This window comes from Euleptes europaea, chromosome 2, assembly GCF_029931775.1.
Source record: "Euleptes europaea isolate rEulEur1 chromosome 2, rEulEur1.hap1, whole genome shotgun sequence".
NCBI classification, from domain to species: domain Eukaryota; kingdom Metazoa; phylum Chordata; class Lepidosauria; order Squamata; family Sphaerodactylidae; genus Euleptes; species Euleptes europaea.
Window position 1 is genome coordinate 89,994,177 of NC_079313.1, and position 16,219 is coordinate 90,010,395.

The 16,219-nt window shown below is 42.2% G+C and overlaps 1 protein-coding gene across 8 annotated transcripts in view; it reads left to right on the forward strand.

The window, feature by feature from the left end:
• The window catches only part of NFASC (neurofascin), a 230,883-nt gene that overhangs the window by 137,641 nt on the left and 77,023 nt on the right, over positions 1-16,219 (forward strand). For all 8 annotated transcript variants that reach the window (XM_056867422.1, XM_056867423.1, XM_056867426.1 and 5 more), the window contains 6 exons: positions 6,459-6,570; positions 7,042-7,226; positions 9,840-9,971; positions 13,026-13,169; positions 14,370-14,481; positions 14,578-14,744. In XM_056867422.1, coding sequence (XP_056723400.1) covers positions 6,459-6,570; positions 7,042-7,226; positions 9,840-9,971; positions 13,026-13,169; positions 14,370-14,481; positions 14,578-14,744 — 852 coding nt within the window. The remainder of the gene's footprint in view (positions 1-6,458; positions 6,571-7,041; positions 7,227-9,839; positions 9,972-13,025; positions 13,170-14,369; positions 14,482-14,577; positions 14,745-16,219) is intronic.

The following is a 16,219-nucleotide window of genomic DNA, read 5'->3' on the forward strand; positions in this document are numbered from 1 at the left end:
TGTGTGTGCATGCATACATTCCAGGACACATGTGTATCCACTGGTAAATAAGTTGTCCTGGATGCTCTGACATAGAGTTATGTTGATATATATGATTTCAGAGCATGGAAATATTGTAAGCCAAATCCAGGCTGACATCTGCGTTCCTGTATTTATTTCATTCCATTAATTATAGATATACTAGCAGACATGTAAATGGCAAATGTGTTTGTCTTTTGTGCTAAGGTAATGCCTGCAGTTGACATTACCATGTGCGTATATGTGAAACTTAAGTGTGTGGATCCTTCTAGGAAAGCTTTATAAATATGTTCCTTTTTAAAAAGTTCATCACCAATATATTGTTTGATTATATTAATCCTACTAGTAAGTTACCATTACGGCAATGGTTGGTCAATGCCAAGTTCACCAGACTTGGATCTGTAATTTATCTGTACAAAGCCTAAAAACGTTGCATTGCTCACAATCCAAGTACAAGTAGTAATATATTTGCAGATGTGGCCATAGGAAAAAAACACATTAAGACTGTGTATACCAAGACACTCAGCATTATCAACTGAAAACATCTGTTGTATAAGCTCCACTGAAGTAAATAGGAGTTATGCAAGAGCAAAATTAATTCTCTCATGTAATTCCCATTCATTGTGTTTGTGCCAGAGTGGCTCTTGGTGAAATGTCTCTCCATGTTATGTAAGCTGTCATAGCCGTGACAGAGAGTTTCATTAAAAGTAGGGGAATCATCAGTAATTTGGTGAAAACATCTTCCTGGTACTATCACAGATTGATTTATAGTGGTAATCTATTAATTAAATAATTAACTAACCAAATTCTTATAAATGTATTGTCATCTCACATAATACTAGTTAAGAACAAGTCTTAAAGTTTCTGCTGTAGATTTTCCTAATGAGGTTCTTAAGTCATGGACTGTGTGTTTTGGAAGTCCTGAAATTAACTTAATGTTGTAGGTGTTTATTCTCATATCTTCCTTTCCTGCATATGCACATGGAAGGGTGCTTCATTATCCATCCCCCAAAACAGAACAAAGCCTATTACTGAACTACTGATTCAAGATGGATTTTACAACAGCAGAGTTAGAAATCTTTGGCCTAAACTGATTAATAGAGTATTCTGCAAGGGACAATAGCCGTAAGACATAATTTCCTTTTGTTCTACCAATGAATGTCTTTTAATGCCAGACATTTATCCAAGTTAGCACAATTGTTAACTTGGCCTTCTAGTTGTTTTTGCTGATCTGAGTTCACTATTTGTTGTCTTTTATGTATGTGACTGGTCTACTTCCCTTGCAAGCACCATCTGTGTACCTGTGGAAAACTCTTGTACTAATTAGTTAATTTCTATGTATTAACCCTTCTATAGTTGTTGTAATTACCTCTTTGTCTGATTAGCTTCAGATGTTTGCATCTGTTCCCCTCATTCACACCTTTTGCAGTCACTGTCTATGGAATTCTGCAGATTGTTCAAGTGATTTAATCACTTGGAGCAGAACAGAATAATTGTTTCATTATTTATTGCACCCACTGACCCAGTTCATTCATCCTGATTCTAACTTTTCATTTAAATGCCCAGATTCTGTTATAGGGTACCACTGCTTAGATCATAAGGTGCCTTGTCCTTTCAGGAAATTCAGTTATTGTATACAATGTCTGCTGTTTCAGGCTTTAAAATCAACCCAATTAAACTCTAATTCATGCTTAACTATTCAGTAATATACAGCGCAAATCTGAGGGCTGCTGCAGTAGTGGCAGCCAGTTGCCATCGCAGAAGAGGCCCTGCTGTCCATCCTCTATGGACATTCCACAGGGGAAATAACAACACATGCCCCTCCACAAGGCGTAGATGACATAGCAAGCTTGCCAGAATCCATAGCAACCCCAGCAACACTCACCAGTCAGACAGTGGCAACTGAGCATGCCCTAGTGAGTGGCACAGCCAATCACCGCCCACTGATCTGGCCACTGCCTCTCAATGTCACTCCCCTCCCCCAGAGTGGACAAGTAGGAAAGACCCAGCAACAGCGCAACCCCCACAGAGGCATGTCACCCCAGCCCCCAACCCATAAGGGAAGGACATCCACCCCTTCCCTGGTAAGGGCCTGAGCGACACCCCTCCTATGAAAAAGTAAAAAAAGACCGAGGCCAGCCCCATACCCAAGACAAGAATCCTAACCACTGGGTCAAAGGGGTACGTTCAAAGGAGCCTTGCCACCAGGCATTAGGCTCTCCACTGCAACCCTGACACCACCACCAACTACATGGTGCCAGGCAGAGGCTACTTCACAGGCAGGCATGGCTCAGTGGAAAGGCACTGGTATTACATGGCCAGGACTCCTGATTTGGTCCCCACTCGGGGAAAAGCCACTGGCAGGTAAGAGCTTCAGAGCTAATGTTTTGCCCCTGCAAACCCTGGAAGGAGGAACAGGATGGCCCAGCTAATGGGCCACCCTGGAAAACCGTCATTTTGGCAGAGCCACTACTCCACAACCCCTCTATGTTGCACCCAGGGCAGCAGCTCTGTGGCATCTACCCTGGGTCCTCTGCAGCTACAACATCTCCAAGCTGCATTAGATGCCAGCAGTGGTATGGAGGAGTGTGGGACTCAGGGATGCCCCTCAGTGCTAGAGCAGCCACATATCACCTTGGACCACCCACCAACCCGTTCCTTCTAAAAGCTGCACAGAGCAACCAGCAGAGTATGGAGGGGGAAGGGGTGGAGACCAATATTTGGGGTCACCTTTCAAGGTTTCACTGGATGTCTGCTATGTGGTGCAGTTCAACAAAATGGAAATCAACTTGCATCAAGAAAACCAGCAACAGTGATCATGGCATGGGCATCCTCAGTCAGAGCCCACCCTCTCAGATGTGTGAAGGGGCAGCCCTCAGGGAACTCAGGGGGTGCAGGAGGTAGGCAGGGAGGGTGTAGAGCTAGTCTCATCCTTTCACATACAGACAGGGACAAAGATGTAGAACACTCCTGACTTTATTGAACAACAAATCGTAATGAGGTCTAATGAGATACACCAGCAAAGCCCTTGTTGGCTCCTTGTGCGCTTCCCTCTCCCTTGCAGGTTTGCACTGATAGTGTTGTAATTTTTTTCATAAAATTAATTGTGAGATGACTCCTCATTTCCTTTTCATGTGTTGAAATCATATATCGTACTCTGAATGGATGGTTTTCAAATCATTTCTTTCAAGGATGGGCTGCAGCTGACTGCAGCTGAACTTCAAATGTGACTCGTAGAAACGCTGTTGAAATTCTAAGCCGCTAAAACTTTTTTTGCTTGTTTTCTTCCATTCCGTCTGTCTTTCTTCATGGTTACAGACAGAAAGCTGAATATCTGAGGGCAATGTGTTTCAGTGAACTGCTCTGTAGTAAAATAGAATTGTGATTTAGAGAACATTTTGGTGATAACTCTGATAGAATACCATGTGCTTTATGTATCAGATGTAGAAAGTTGTCCATAACTTTCATGAAACAGTTCTGCAAGTTGTGTGTAAATATAATATTAAGGATCTAAAGAGCTATTTGAGGCACTCAGTGGAATTTGTTGCTTTAAAGAGCAGACACACCATGCCATATCTCAAGCTGCCTTTGAAAATCCCTCTGTTTTCAGAGTGTTTTGTTGAAAGGTGGAGAGGGAGGCTGCTGTTGAAGGTAATGGTGTAAGTCTAGTGTGGCCTTTGGGTTTCATAAACCTCCAGCTTTTGGAGAACTTAGGTAGTTGAAGAATGTAGGTAGTGCGAGAATTTCTAGACCAACATAGACTTGAGATTACTGGACAAATCATTGCCAAGTTCTTTACTTTCATTGCTTCTTCACCTCTTTATAGTGATAAACAAATACAGAAGATGCTCTTGCTCCCTTTTTAATAGTTCACATTACTGTTTTGATAGCATTGATACAAATTCCAATCCAGACTTTTGAGTGAATCATAGAATCCTAGAGTTGGAAGGGGCCATACAAAGTATGGTTTCAGCTTCCAGTTTCAAAGGATCTTTCACAGTGGTTCTTCTATAATGATACTGTGAAGTAGCTGAGGCAGGAGTGCCCATGACTTCTCCTGAACTTGTTTGCATAGCTACTGTTTGTTGAAGATAGGGGCTGGCACTGGAGGCCTTCAGTGATGTAGACTCAATGTGGTTGGTTGAGTCAGGTGGCCAAAAATTGCCTGGACTTTGTGGGTTTCTGGATCAAAACTTCAACATCAAATTGTTCTTGTTTGTTCCCTGTTTTTTTTCCTACCCCTACTTTTATTTCTGTTTGGTATTTTTTGGTTCTGCCTTCCCATTCTGTCCCCCCCACCCCCGGATGGGTTATCCCCATCATTGTATTTAATGCTAAGGGCACCAATTTGGAATTTTAAAATCAAGAAGGTTTTTAAATTATAGTTTATATATTGTATAGTATGTACTTTTAATTCATTGTATTATTTTGGGTGTTAGCCGCCCTGAGCTTGACTGTAGTCAGGAAAGGGCAGGACAGAAATCTAATAAAATAAAAATAAATAAATACAGGGCATCTAGTCCAATCCCCTGCTCGATGTGTGTGTGTAAAGTGCAGTCAAGCCGCAGGCTACTTATGGTGGCCCCTTTTGGGGTTTTCATGGCAAGAGACTAACAGAGGTGGTTTGTCAGTGCCTTCCTCTGCACAGCAACCCTGGTATCCCTTGGTGGTCTCCCATCCGAATACTAACCAGGGCTGACCCTGCTTAGCTTCTGAGATCTGACGAGATCAGGCTAGCCTGGGCCATCCAGGTCAGGGCCTTGCTCGATATAGGATCAGCCTAAATTATCCCTGACAAGTGTTCGTCTAGGTGCTGCTTGAAGACTGCTTGAAGAGTGCTCAGCAGTGTGTTTGTGGAACTCTTTTATTTCGTGCCCCAGACTTTCTCCAATGACTTATGTGTTGCCAGCAGCCCTATCAGCACAATAGAGACATCTGGAGCTAGGGTTGGTCCTGATCCAAATGATGCCTTGGGCAAGGAGCATCCTTGGTGCCCCCCTCTATTTATTCAACGTTGAATGTAGCTTATTACAGGCATTCCTCAAGCCTGGTACTCCCTCCAAGCCCAGCACCCCAGGTAGTCACTTGGGTTGCTTGTCCCTGAACCTGGAGCTGTCCCTGGAGCTGAAGGCAATGGGATAGCCCTTCCATGTGAGAGAGCTCACTGGGTGCATTAGGAGTCCTACAAGGTTCACACCTTGTCTTTTTTATGTGGAATTCTGCACTTGTTTATATATGGTGTATCTCCGTTCACAACAGTGAAATAGTATTGGATTAATGGAGGCCTGGGTACATAATTTTGGTTTGCATGCAGTGCAGTTCAAGGTAAGTTGGGGTCCTGTGTGCATTGTTGAACTGTGTCCCAAGTGCATCCTCACTTTGGTTAATTGAACATATTAAATTATTGTTATCTCTAGTGCAAATCCCTTACTCTCTCTGGGTACCAAAATGTTTTTTTTGTGTGTGTGTTAAGTGCCATCAAGTCGCTTCCAATTCATGGAGACCCTATAAATCAGTGTCCTCCAAAACATCCTATCGTTAACAGCCTTGTTCAGGTCTTGCAAACTGAGGGCCGTGGCTTCCTTTATAGAATCAATCTTTTACTATTCTGTTAATTCTGGCTGGCTATTCCAAGAGTAAGAAGTTTTTAGATATGTTTGCACAAAAGAAAAAGTTAAGGGAACATTTTCCCTGTCTGGCAAACATACCGTTCCCTTTCTCAATTTGTTTATTATTACTAGTATTACTACTATTGTTACAAAAGTATTGTGAAAAGTCAAAGGAGGTTTTTAAATGTCCATAGAATGTGTTCAGGTCAGCCCTGGTTAGTATTTGGATGGGAGACCACCAAGGAATACCAGGGTTGCTGTGCAGAGGAAGGCACTGGCAAACCACCTCTGTTAGTCTCTTGCCATGAAAACCCCCAAAAGGGGTCGCCATAAGTCGGCTGCGACTTGAAGGCACTTTACACACACACACAGAATGTGTTCAAATTTTTACCTCCAATAAGTGTGCAAAAGGTACACAGAGATAAACATAAATATTTTATTTTGAAGAAATAAGAAATTTAGAAATTTAAATCTTGAATGCTCTTTTCAAAGTCAGAACTTATAAAAGGTTAACTCTATTATAAAATTTAATCTGTTCTCACTGTGAATAAAGTGACCCATCACTTTTCCGTCGTTCCATTGTACACCACTTCTGTCCCTCTTGTTTTTCTGTTCAAGCCTTCATCATTTAAGCATCTGCCCCAAACCTGTCTAACAATTTCTATGTCAGGCCTTGAGAAGACATTCAGACTTGCAGTGTCTTGTGACTTGTTTGCATTTTTTTCCTGCTGTTGGCTGTTTCTCATTGCCAGAAGTTCTTCATTGCTGAAAACCCCGCAGAGAAAAAGATTTACAAATGTGTGTGTTTTTCCCCTTATGTCCTGATTTCAGCCCGAGGTGTTACTGAAAGGCACCCCAGCTTCATGTATCCTACTGGGACCTCAAGCAGTCAGATGGTTCTGAGAGGGGAGGATCTCTTGCTGGAATGTATTGCCTCAGGAGTGTACGTACCACTTGGGGTCAGGAGAAGGGTGGGCTCATGACATGTCAAGCACTTCAATATTTCCCCCCACCCAGTTCTGTTGCCTGTATTTCTTATTTTATTTCATTGCTGTTTTTAATAGGAATAAAATGAAAACTTTTTAAGTATTCCTCCTGAGGGCAGCATTAGTGAATAAAATGATGTCTCCTTTGGGCATATGAAAAGTATGACTCTGATGGGACACTCAACCACAAATTTGTATAGAATACAACAGTGCCATTATGAACAAGTAATAACTACTGTGGTTATGACAATGTTTTAGTAATAATACAGGGGTAGAATCATGTGCATATAACCTATAGATCTTGAGTCCGTGCAGTGAGATTCCTGTTCTTATCAACAAGCCACCTCATAGGGAACAACTGCCTTTTTTTCGTGTTGCAAGAGTCTTCATTCGAGTGCACGAATCCTGTTCTCTTCTTCTTCCCGTAGTCCGACACCAGACATCAATTGGCACAAGAGAGGAGGGGAGCTCCCAGTAGGCAGGATCAGTTATGAGAACTTCAGAAAAGCACTTCGTATTGCTAACGTCTCTGAGGAAGATTCTGGTGAATACTTCTGCTTAGCATCCAACAAAGTGGGCAGTAGCCGCCACACAGTCTCAGTGAGAGTGAAGGGTATGTCTTGTTTACTATAACATTCTTATTCCTTTGTCTATTAGCGTCTTTGTAATTATAAAGCAAAAATTCCAAGTGTTGCAACGGAAGAGAACCACCTTCTAGTAGCCTATCCTAGCAAGACCAACGTAAGCTCCACCATCTGAGCATGTGGACCATATATTTTATTCTAATTGAAACCGTCAGCTGTTGGTTTGTTTTAGAAAGTTTAGGGAGTATTTTTGTGCATGTAGACAGTAGCCTATTCTACTTTGTGTTTACAGAAGTACTGGGAGAAGATACCTGTTGTATTGAGTTCGTAGCATCTACAAGTAGTAAATCCCAAGTGCATTTTGAGATTTTCCTGATCAGGAATTTAGGAGATTTCGAAAATCAAGTTTAGGATTGTGATTCATGGGTGGAATGCTAAAAAGGAATTGGTTGTAGATCGCATGTCCCTAGACTATATAACTTCAGACATATATAAGTCCCTGCACATAGAAAACCAGATACCAGGGACTAAAGGTTATTACCCAATCCCTGACATGCTACTTTATAGAGGGATTTTTATTTCATGAGGGCACCATTCAAACAAAACAGATAAATGTAGTTGTATGGTGAAGAAATCTAGGCAGGCATTATTCATTCTGTATTAGAGAAGCATTTTTCCTCATTTGAGTTAACGGAATTGTACCTTCAAAACATTCTGGGACCATTCCAAGGTGTTGGTCCTCGGCATTAAAACCCTTTATGACCTGGGGCCCACATACGTGAAAGACTACCTCCCTGCATGTTCACATGCAGCAGCTTCTTTCTTCCCACCAAGGTTTACTAGCAATACCCCCTGTTGTCTAAGGCATGTTTGGCAACAATCCAGGGCCAAGCTTTCTTAGCGGCTGCCCCACACCCCTGGAACAGTCTCATGGAAGGGGGAGGAGCTCTTACTCTCCTGGTTTCTAGCAAGGCTGCAAAAGATTAATTCCAGAGAGCTTTGGGGGTAGCCTGACCCTGGGCAAAGGGAGAATAATCTGCTGAGCACACATAAACACTTATGAAGCTGCCTTACACTGAGTCAGACTCTGGGTCCGTCAAGGTCAGTATTGTGCCCAGACTGGCAGTGCCTCTCCAGGGTCTCAAGTAGAGGTCTTTCACATCACCTATCACTTGATCCTTTTAATTGGAGATGCCATTGGATTGAACCTGGGACCTTCTGCATGACAAGCAAATTCTCTGCCACTGAGCCATGGCCCCTCCCTATAGGCATAGTACATCTTAGATTTTTAAAATCTTTTATATCTTTTAAAATGTTTATATCTAATTTAATGTTTATCAAATTGTTTTTATATTGCTATTTCCCACCTCAGTCCTAAGATGCTAGGGAGAAAGATAGGCATATGAATATTTGCAATAAATGGATGAATAATATTCATTTTCTCATTAACAAGAAAGGAGAAGGTTTTCCCCAATGAAAAGGCAATCAAATTCTTAAATGGGGGTGGGGGTTAAAAGAAGCCTTCTTCAGTTCTTGTATAGATAGTTATTGCCAAGTGGGTGAATTCTGTCTGAATTTTATCCAAGAGGGATTCTGTCTCTTACACTTGGAGTGCAATGCCCGTACCTGGCAATCATTATTCAGAACATTCCTAACTAACATTCATTTTGACCCAACTCCATTGGGTGCTACTGTGCTTTGGGCCCAACCTACGGTCCTCTTTATAATCTGCAGCACCCTTGACAACCTGACCCCAGCATACTCTAATGGGCATTTGCTCCTATCTGAACCACCCTATTCATTAAGATCTCTTCTGGAGGACATACTCAAATTTCTGCACTTGTGGGAGTCTAGCAGTGCAGTACAGTCTAAACTGGTCTACTTAGAATCCTACAGAGGTCCATTCATTAAGGCTTACTCCAAGGAAAGTGTTTTAGGAAGGCACCGTATGATGCCCCAAGCTGCTAGGAAAAAACGCTTTTTGGAGGATACTAGATAAGGCTGAAGGTTTGAGTGGGTTTTACCAAGCCCATGTTAGTAAAACATGGGCTTATGTCTGCTTTTGTATATTTTTATTCTTGTAATTTTAGCTATGGTTACTATATTTTTGCTTCTTTAATTATATTATTATATTGGCTGCATTGCATTTTTCACAGAAAATGTTAAGTTTTGTTAATAGATAAATATGATTGGCAGACAAAGCTGTAGAAAACTTCTCCTAGTCTTTAAATAAGAAGATTTGTTTTTTAAATGCCGACTTTCTCTACCACTTAAGAAAGAATCAAACTGGCTTACAATCACCTTTTCCCTTCCTCTCCCCACAACAGACACCCTGTGAGGTAGGTGGGGCTGAGAGAGCTCTAAGAGAGAGAGCTCTAAGCTCTAAGAGAGTCACCCAGCTGGCTTCATATGTAGGAGTGGGGAAACCAACCCAGTTCACCAGATTAGAGTCCTCTGCTCACGTGGAGGAGTGGGGGATCAAACCCGGTGCTCCAGATTAGACTCCACTGCTCCAAACCACTCTGGCTCTCGTGATGATAAGTGATGATATGCTCATTAATTAGAATGGAATATGCTGTGAAAGGTCAGAGAGCAGACTCATTAGCTGTAATATGCCTTTGTCTATCTGTCTTGCTTTAAAGCTGCTCCTTACTGGTTGGATGAACCAGAGAATCTTGTTCTGGCTCCCGGTGAGGGTGGGAGGCTGATTTGCCGAGCCAATGGTAACCCCAAGCCTTCAATCCAGTGGCTGGTGAACGGAGAACCTATAGAAAGTAAGCATTTCTATTATGAACAGACAATAGTCGCTTACAACCCTGACAGTATGTTTCTTGAATTCATGATTCTGGATAAGAATACACAGGTATTTTCACTGATTATGGTATTAATAAAGACTACACTACCTGCATCGGCTATGATTAATTAAAGGCAACATGGAATTTTTCATGAATAAGTTGGGGGCCAATGAGAAATCACAGTGGGATAAGTGACTGGGAAATTTCCCCCTTATATACATCTTCTCGTCCAGGCTATTATAAACTCTTAGGAGGTCAGCAGTCTTATCTTTCCATCCCCTTCATTTCCTTCTTTCCCCACAGCTTACATTCAACTGCTCTCCATGGGTAATGAACATGCTCATTTCTCATCAGGCTGTTTTGTGTTTTTTTCCCTCCTTCTTAATTTATAAACTGACATTTTTCTTCATATCTGCAGTGTCCTTAGGCTAGACAGATACCCCTGTTTCTTCTATGAGCAGCCCCATTTTACTGATATGCATTCATCCATGAGGGAATGTTCTGTTAATTCCTGACACCAGTAAGCCGTAAAAGGAGAACTCTTGAGTACTAGATTCAGTTCTCTTTTCTGTTGCAGCTTATTCGTCTTATCTTGTTTAAGATACTTGGATATTTTTTGCATGTTTACTTGAAGCCTCCATAATTATTTCCAAGTAGGCATATGGATTAGCTTGTAACAATTGCTACTGTTAAAGAATAGTTGCCATGTATTGTAGAATGTGTCACAGAATCTGACCATTAGTATCTCAAGTGTTAGTGGAGAAAATTTAATATTCTATTGCATAGCCTACTGTGTAGCTTCCCTTATAGGTCTTATCTCAATTCCTTACCTTCCCTCTTATTACCCCATGCTCTGTCTTCAGTACAGTATTCTGAATTCTACAAAGGAATTGTCTGGGATCATGAGTCCATACAGTGAGAATTCTAATGACTTTTTTTGTAAATATATAACATCCATAATTACAGAAATGGGGTGGTAGTGGTTGTCTGTTGAAGTGGACTTGATAACATGTACTAGTAGCTCAATTCAAAGTGCTGATGTTGATCTTTAAAGTCCTAAATAATAAAGTATATGAAGAACTGCTTTCACCCATATGTATATGAAGTACCTCTTAGTCCCGTATGAACCTGCCCAACCACTATGGCTGTCTTTAGGGGTCCTGCTTTTGGTGCTGCTACCTTCTGAGATTAGGTGGGTGGTAACCTAGGAGAGGGCCTTCACAGTCATGGCACCAAACCTCCCTTCTCCCTTGTCCTTTTCTGTTGCCATCTTCCACTAGTGGGTGAAGACTTTTTTGTTTCATTTTGCATTCCCTCAGTCATCCCTCCTTTCTGACCAATGTTTTAATGGTTGTTTTTTATATCTTTGTATGTAGTTTAGGTCTGTTTTTAATTGTTTTATATGATTTGTGTTTTTTGGGGGGGTTAAAATGTGGTTTTTATTATGTATGTTTTAATCTGTTAGCCACCTTGTTGACCATTGTGAGAGCAGAAATGAGGGATACACCGTATTTTTCGCTCCATAAGACACACCTGACCATAAGACGCACCTAGTTTTTAGAGGAGGAAAACAAGAAAAAAATATATTCTGAATCAAATGGTATACTGCCCCTGGAAGCCCGGGGGGGGGGTTCTTTAAACTCCTCCTCACTGCCATCCCAGGCAGCTCAGAGCACTTTCAAGACCCCCCCCCCCGGCTTCTAGGGACTCCCTGGAAGCCCGGCGGGGGGGGGGGTGTCTTTAAACTCTTCCGCGCTGCCATCCCAGACAGTGCAGAGCACTTTCAAGACCCCCCCTCCGGCCCGGCTTCTAGGGACTCCCTGGAAGCTCGGCGGGGGGTCCTTAAACTCCTCCGCGCTGCCATCCCAGGGACTCCCAGGAAGGGGGCGGTGGGGGTTTAAACTACTCTGCGCTGCCTGGGCAGGCAGCGCAGAGCAGTTTAACCTCCGCACACACACACCGGCGCTTCCCAGTCCCAAGGCTCAGCTGTTGGGCGGGTCCCCGCCCAACAGCTGAGCCTTGGGACCGGGAAAGCGCGGGGAGAGGTTAAACTGCTCTGCGCTGCCTGGGCAGGCAGCGCAGAGCAGTTTAAAGACCCCTCCCACGGGCTTCCAGGGAGTCCCCAGAAGCTGGGCGGGGCGGTCTTGAAAGTGCTCTGCGCTGCCTGGGATGGCAGCGCGGAGGAATTTAACCTTCCCCCAGCGCTTCCTGGTCCCGAGGCTGCGCTGGGCGGTTGGGAGGGGCCTCCCACCCCCCAACTGGCTGGCGGCTTTAAAGCCGGTCCTGGGGTGCGTGGGCTCCGCGCCGGGCTGCCACTGCCGGGGGTCGGTTGTGGCTCCCAGGGCCTCTCAGCAGCTTTGCCTTTCTCCCCGGGGGCCAGATTCACACACATTCGCTCCATAAGACGCACAGACATTTCCCCTCACTTTTGAGGAGGAAAAAAGTGCATTATGGAGCGAAAAATACAGCACATTTCATAAAATAAATAGATATCTGTTTGGGACATGAAATTAGCCAGTAAGACTGTGCTGCAGGAGTCAACACTATCAAAAGTGAGATTTGGTGAGTAGCCTTTTCAGGGCTTTCTCAGTGGTGCCCCCTCCTGACCATTACAGAATTCCCTCCCCTCAGAGGTGCATACCTCTTTTTGTTGGTCTTCCAGCAGAATCTGAAGATTTACTTTTTCTGAGAGGCCTTTTAATTTTGTATTTTTGTGTGCTGAAGATTTTAGGCTGTTCTGATGCTTTATATCATGTTTTTATTTTTATGTTGCTTTTACACTGTTTATTTTACCTTGTTTTATCCTGCTGCTCTCTCTATATGTGATTTTATAATTTTAGCCAGTTTTATTAATGTTTGATTGCTTTCAGGTATTTGCTGCTTTTAATGATGGTTGTATGGATTAATCTGTTTATGACTGTTTTCATAGGGATTGTATTTTAGCTGTTTCAATGTAAAATACCTTGGTTATTCCTTTTGAAACAGAAGTACAGGATAACATGTTTGCTAAATAAATTGATGTCTGCCTCAAAGGTTCTCTTCCTAATCCAAGCCGTGAAGTAAATGGAGACACTGTTATGTTCCGGGATGCCCAGATTGGCAGCAGCGCTGTGTACCAATGCAATGCATCTAATGACCATGGGTACCTGTTAGCCAATGCCTTTGTCAGTGTATTAGGTGAGCATTACATAGGATAATTAAGCTTCTGAATTCTGCACATTATATACTGTTTTGAGGAAGGGTTACAATGATTTCATAGCATTTCTGGTTATCCTTGCTTTGAAGTGGTCATATATTCATGATTTCCTTTCCCCTGGAAAAGTAACATCCTTGATCACTCACTGGTTATGTTCAGGGGGGGAAAGGGATTACGTTCAGGGGGGAAAAGGGAGAGAGTATACTCCAGTCTGTGTTTTTATTCATGTGTTTCTCCTAGGCAATAGTAACCTTAGCTTATCCTCTTTCATAATTACTGGGTTAATTTTCAAATCAAATGAACATACATGCATTATTATATATTATTATTATTATATAATACTTTCAGCTAAGAAGTTTATAAGAAACATGTACACAAGGTATTGTCCTCTATGCAATCATAGCACCTCAGAACAAACATGGGTAGGGTAGATTACTTTGTCATGAATGATGGAAGGGAAATTTCTGATGTGGAAGCTAAATGTTCTGCAATTGTTGATCCTTTACTCCTTAGAATGAGGGTGAAGGCGGAGTGTGGGCCCAAACTAGACTGGCTGTCTTTTAAAGACTTCATAGAATCATAGAGTTGGAAGGGACCACCAGGGTCATCTAGTCCAACCCCCTGCACAATGCAGTTGGGTCCTGGTTCCCAAGATCCAACTCTGTTTCCCTGTAGCCACACAGCAGCTGTGAGGAATGTCTGTTAAAAAACAAAGGAGAGCCCATTTGGGCTTGGAATACTACTATGGGGGACGAATGGCCCCCGTTCCCGTCCCCCCAGCCATTTTCCATGCCAAAATTGTTTCTGGGTGGAGAAATTATTTCTCAATTTTTGTTTCTTCATGTGCACAGTAGAGCAGCAAAAACAGAGACATAACTCCCCTCCCCAGCACCTTTTTGACTAATTTGGGTCTGTGCCACATAAGCATGTTTTAATTGTCTGTCAGCCCTTTGGGACGGGAATCAAAATGTTTCTTCTTCCTTAAATATCTAGCTGTTTATGTAGATAGGCAAGCACAGAAGCACTTGTCTTCCTTGCATGGGATGAGTTTAGAAAGTAGTGAATGCCTAATCAGTAAGGAAATAGCATCTTGTAAAAGACAAAGGGGTGTTTGCTGTATGCATAATGAAGATACATGGTTCAAGTTATAATGATAGGTAACATTTTGTTGTCTTTTTAAGATGTTTCTCCTCGGATCCTTGCTTCTCGTAACCAGCTGATGAAAGTTATTCAGAACAACAGGACTCTTTTGGATTGCCCATTCTTTGGGTCCCCAATCCCCACAACACGATGGTAAGACTTGTTACTAATTTCTGCAGCATTGTTTCCAGCCGAACATGCCTTGTGTTTCTTTCCTCTCTTACAAATGATTTCTTGTGTTGTTGTGAGGTTCAAGAACGGCCAGGGAAACACTCTGGATGGTGGCAACTATAGGATGTATGAGAATGGGACTTTGGAAATTATCAGGGCTCGAAAAGAAGACCAGGGAACATACACTTGCGTGGCCACTAATATTCTGGGCAAAGCAGAGATCCAGGTTCGCCTGGAAGTCAAAGGTAAGATGGTTGCTGTTTTCATAGCTAGGATTCTTCATATACAAGAGAACTGTGGACAGCCAGTTTACCTTCAAAGTCAGTGGGGCTATATTCAAGCTACTCAGCTTACAAAGCAACATGAAAGTTATCTGCTTATATGAGGAAAAGCAATATAATATGTTATGATGTTACTAGATGAGTTGTTCCTGACATAGTTTGGCTGTGGATTGCTATTTTGTTGAATTCCACATCACAGTCTTCAATCTAGCAACAAATTATGATTTTCAAGTAGGCTGTGAGCTGGAACCATTCCCATTCTGTTTCCCTTTTTTTTTGCCATCAAGTCACTGATGACTTATGTCGACCCCATAGGGTTTTTAAGGCAAGAGACCTTCAGAGGCAGTTTGTCATTGCCAGCCTCCATGTCCCTGGCATTCCTTGGAGGTCTCCCATCCAAATACTATCCAGGGTGAGTAAGAGTAAATTTATTTATATAGCCATATGCCATTACAAAATAATCTTATAGTTTTCAAAAAAAATATGGAATAAAATCATTAAAAGTTAGAAGTTAAAAATTAGTAACGGTACTGGTAAAAACAGCAGTTGACAGAAATTTACCATACAATATAAATCATTTGAAATTTAAAAAATTGTTCTCTCTAAAAATTTCTAAACAGTTAGTCTCTTTAAAACTTCTTTGGCTCTTATTTTCTTTGCAGCCAGGGCAAATAGTGACATTCTATAGGCAACATATAAATTAGTGTCTGATAATAAGAAGATCTGTTTTTCAGATTCAGAGCTAAAGTCTATACCTTTCAATAACCCATCTAAGAATTTGGCTCTAGGTTCCGCATATAACAGGCATGATAAAACATAGTGGACTAGATCCTCCGGAGTTGGGTCTACTATCCACTACACCATGCTGGCTGTTTCCTAAGTCCTAAATCCTAGCCTTGGCTGTGAGGACCAGAAAAAGACTGAAGTACAGTGAATGGACCATGTCCATTCATTTACCCCTGTTCCAGCAGTTAATTGGAGGATCCCTCACAAGAGTATAATTTTTGTTAAGGAAAGTTTTTTGAGAGGGGGAATAAAGGAAGGGGTTGAACCAAGGGGAGGAAAAATGTCATGGAATAGTAGGTGAACAAGCATACTACCCCACTGCATTTCCCTGCCTTAGGCCTCCCTAACTGATATTGGAGGAGGAAGGTAGAATCACAACAACATGTACCTGCACAGAAGTACATTGCTGTAGCCTGAAATACTTACTAAAGTTTTCTGAACTTGCAAAGATGCTTCCACATGAGTTTGTGGTAGGTGCTGTGCCTTTCGGATGGACTTACCACACTGCTGGCACTTAATATCAAAAAGGTGGCAGAGCTAATCTTACGGGGGAAACCAACAGGAACTGGGAAACCTCCAGTGCAGGACAACTCAGTCCAAAGGGACAATAGTGTAAGCACTCAGGGTAACATTGGTAGAAGCACAATAGAACT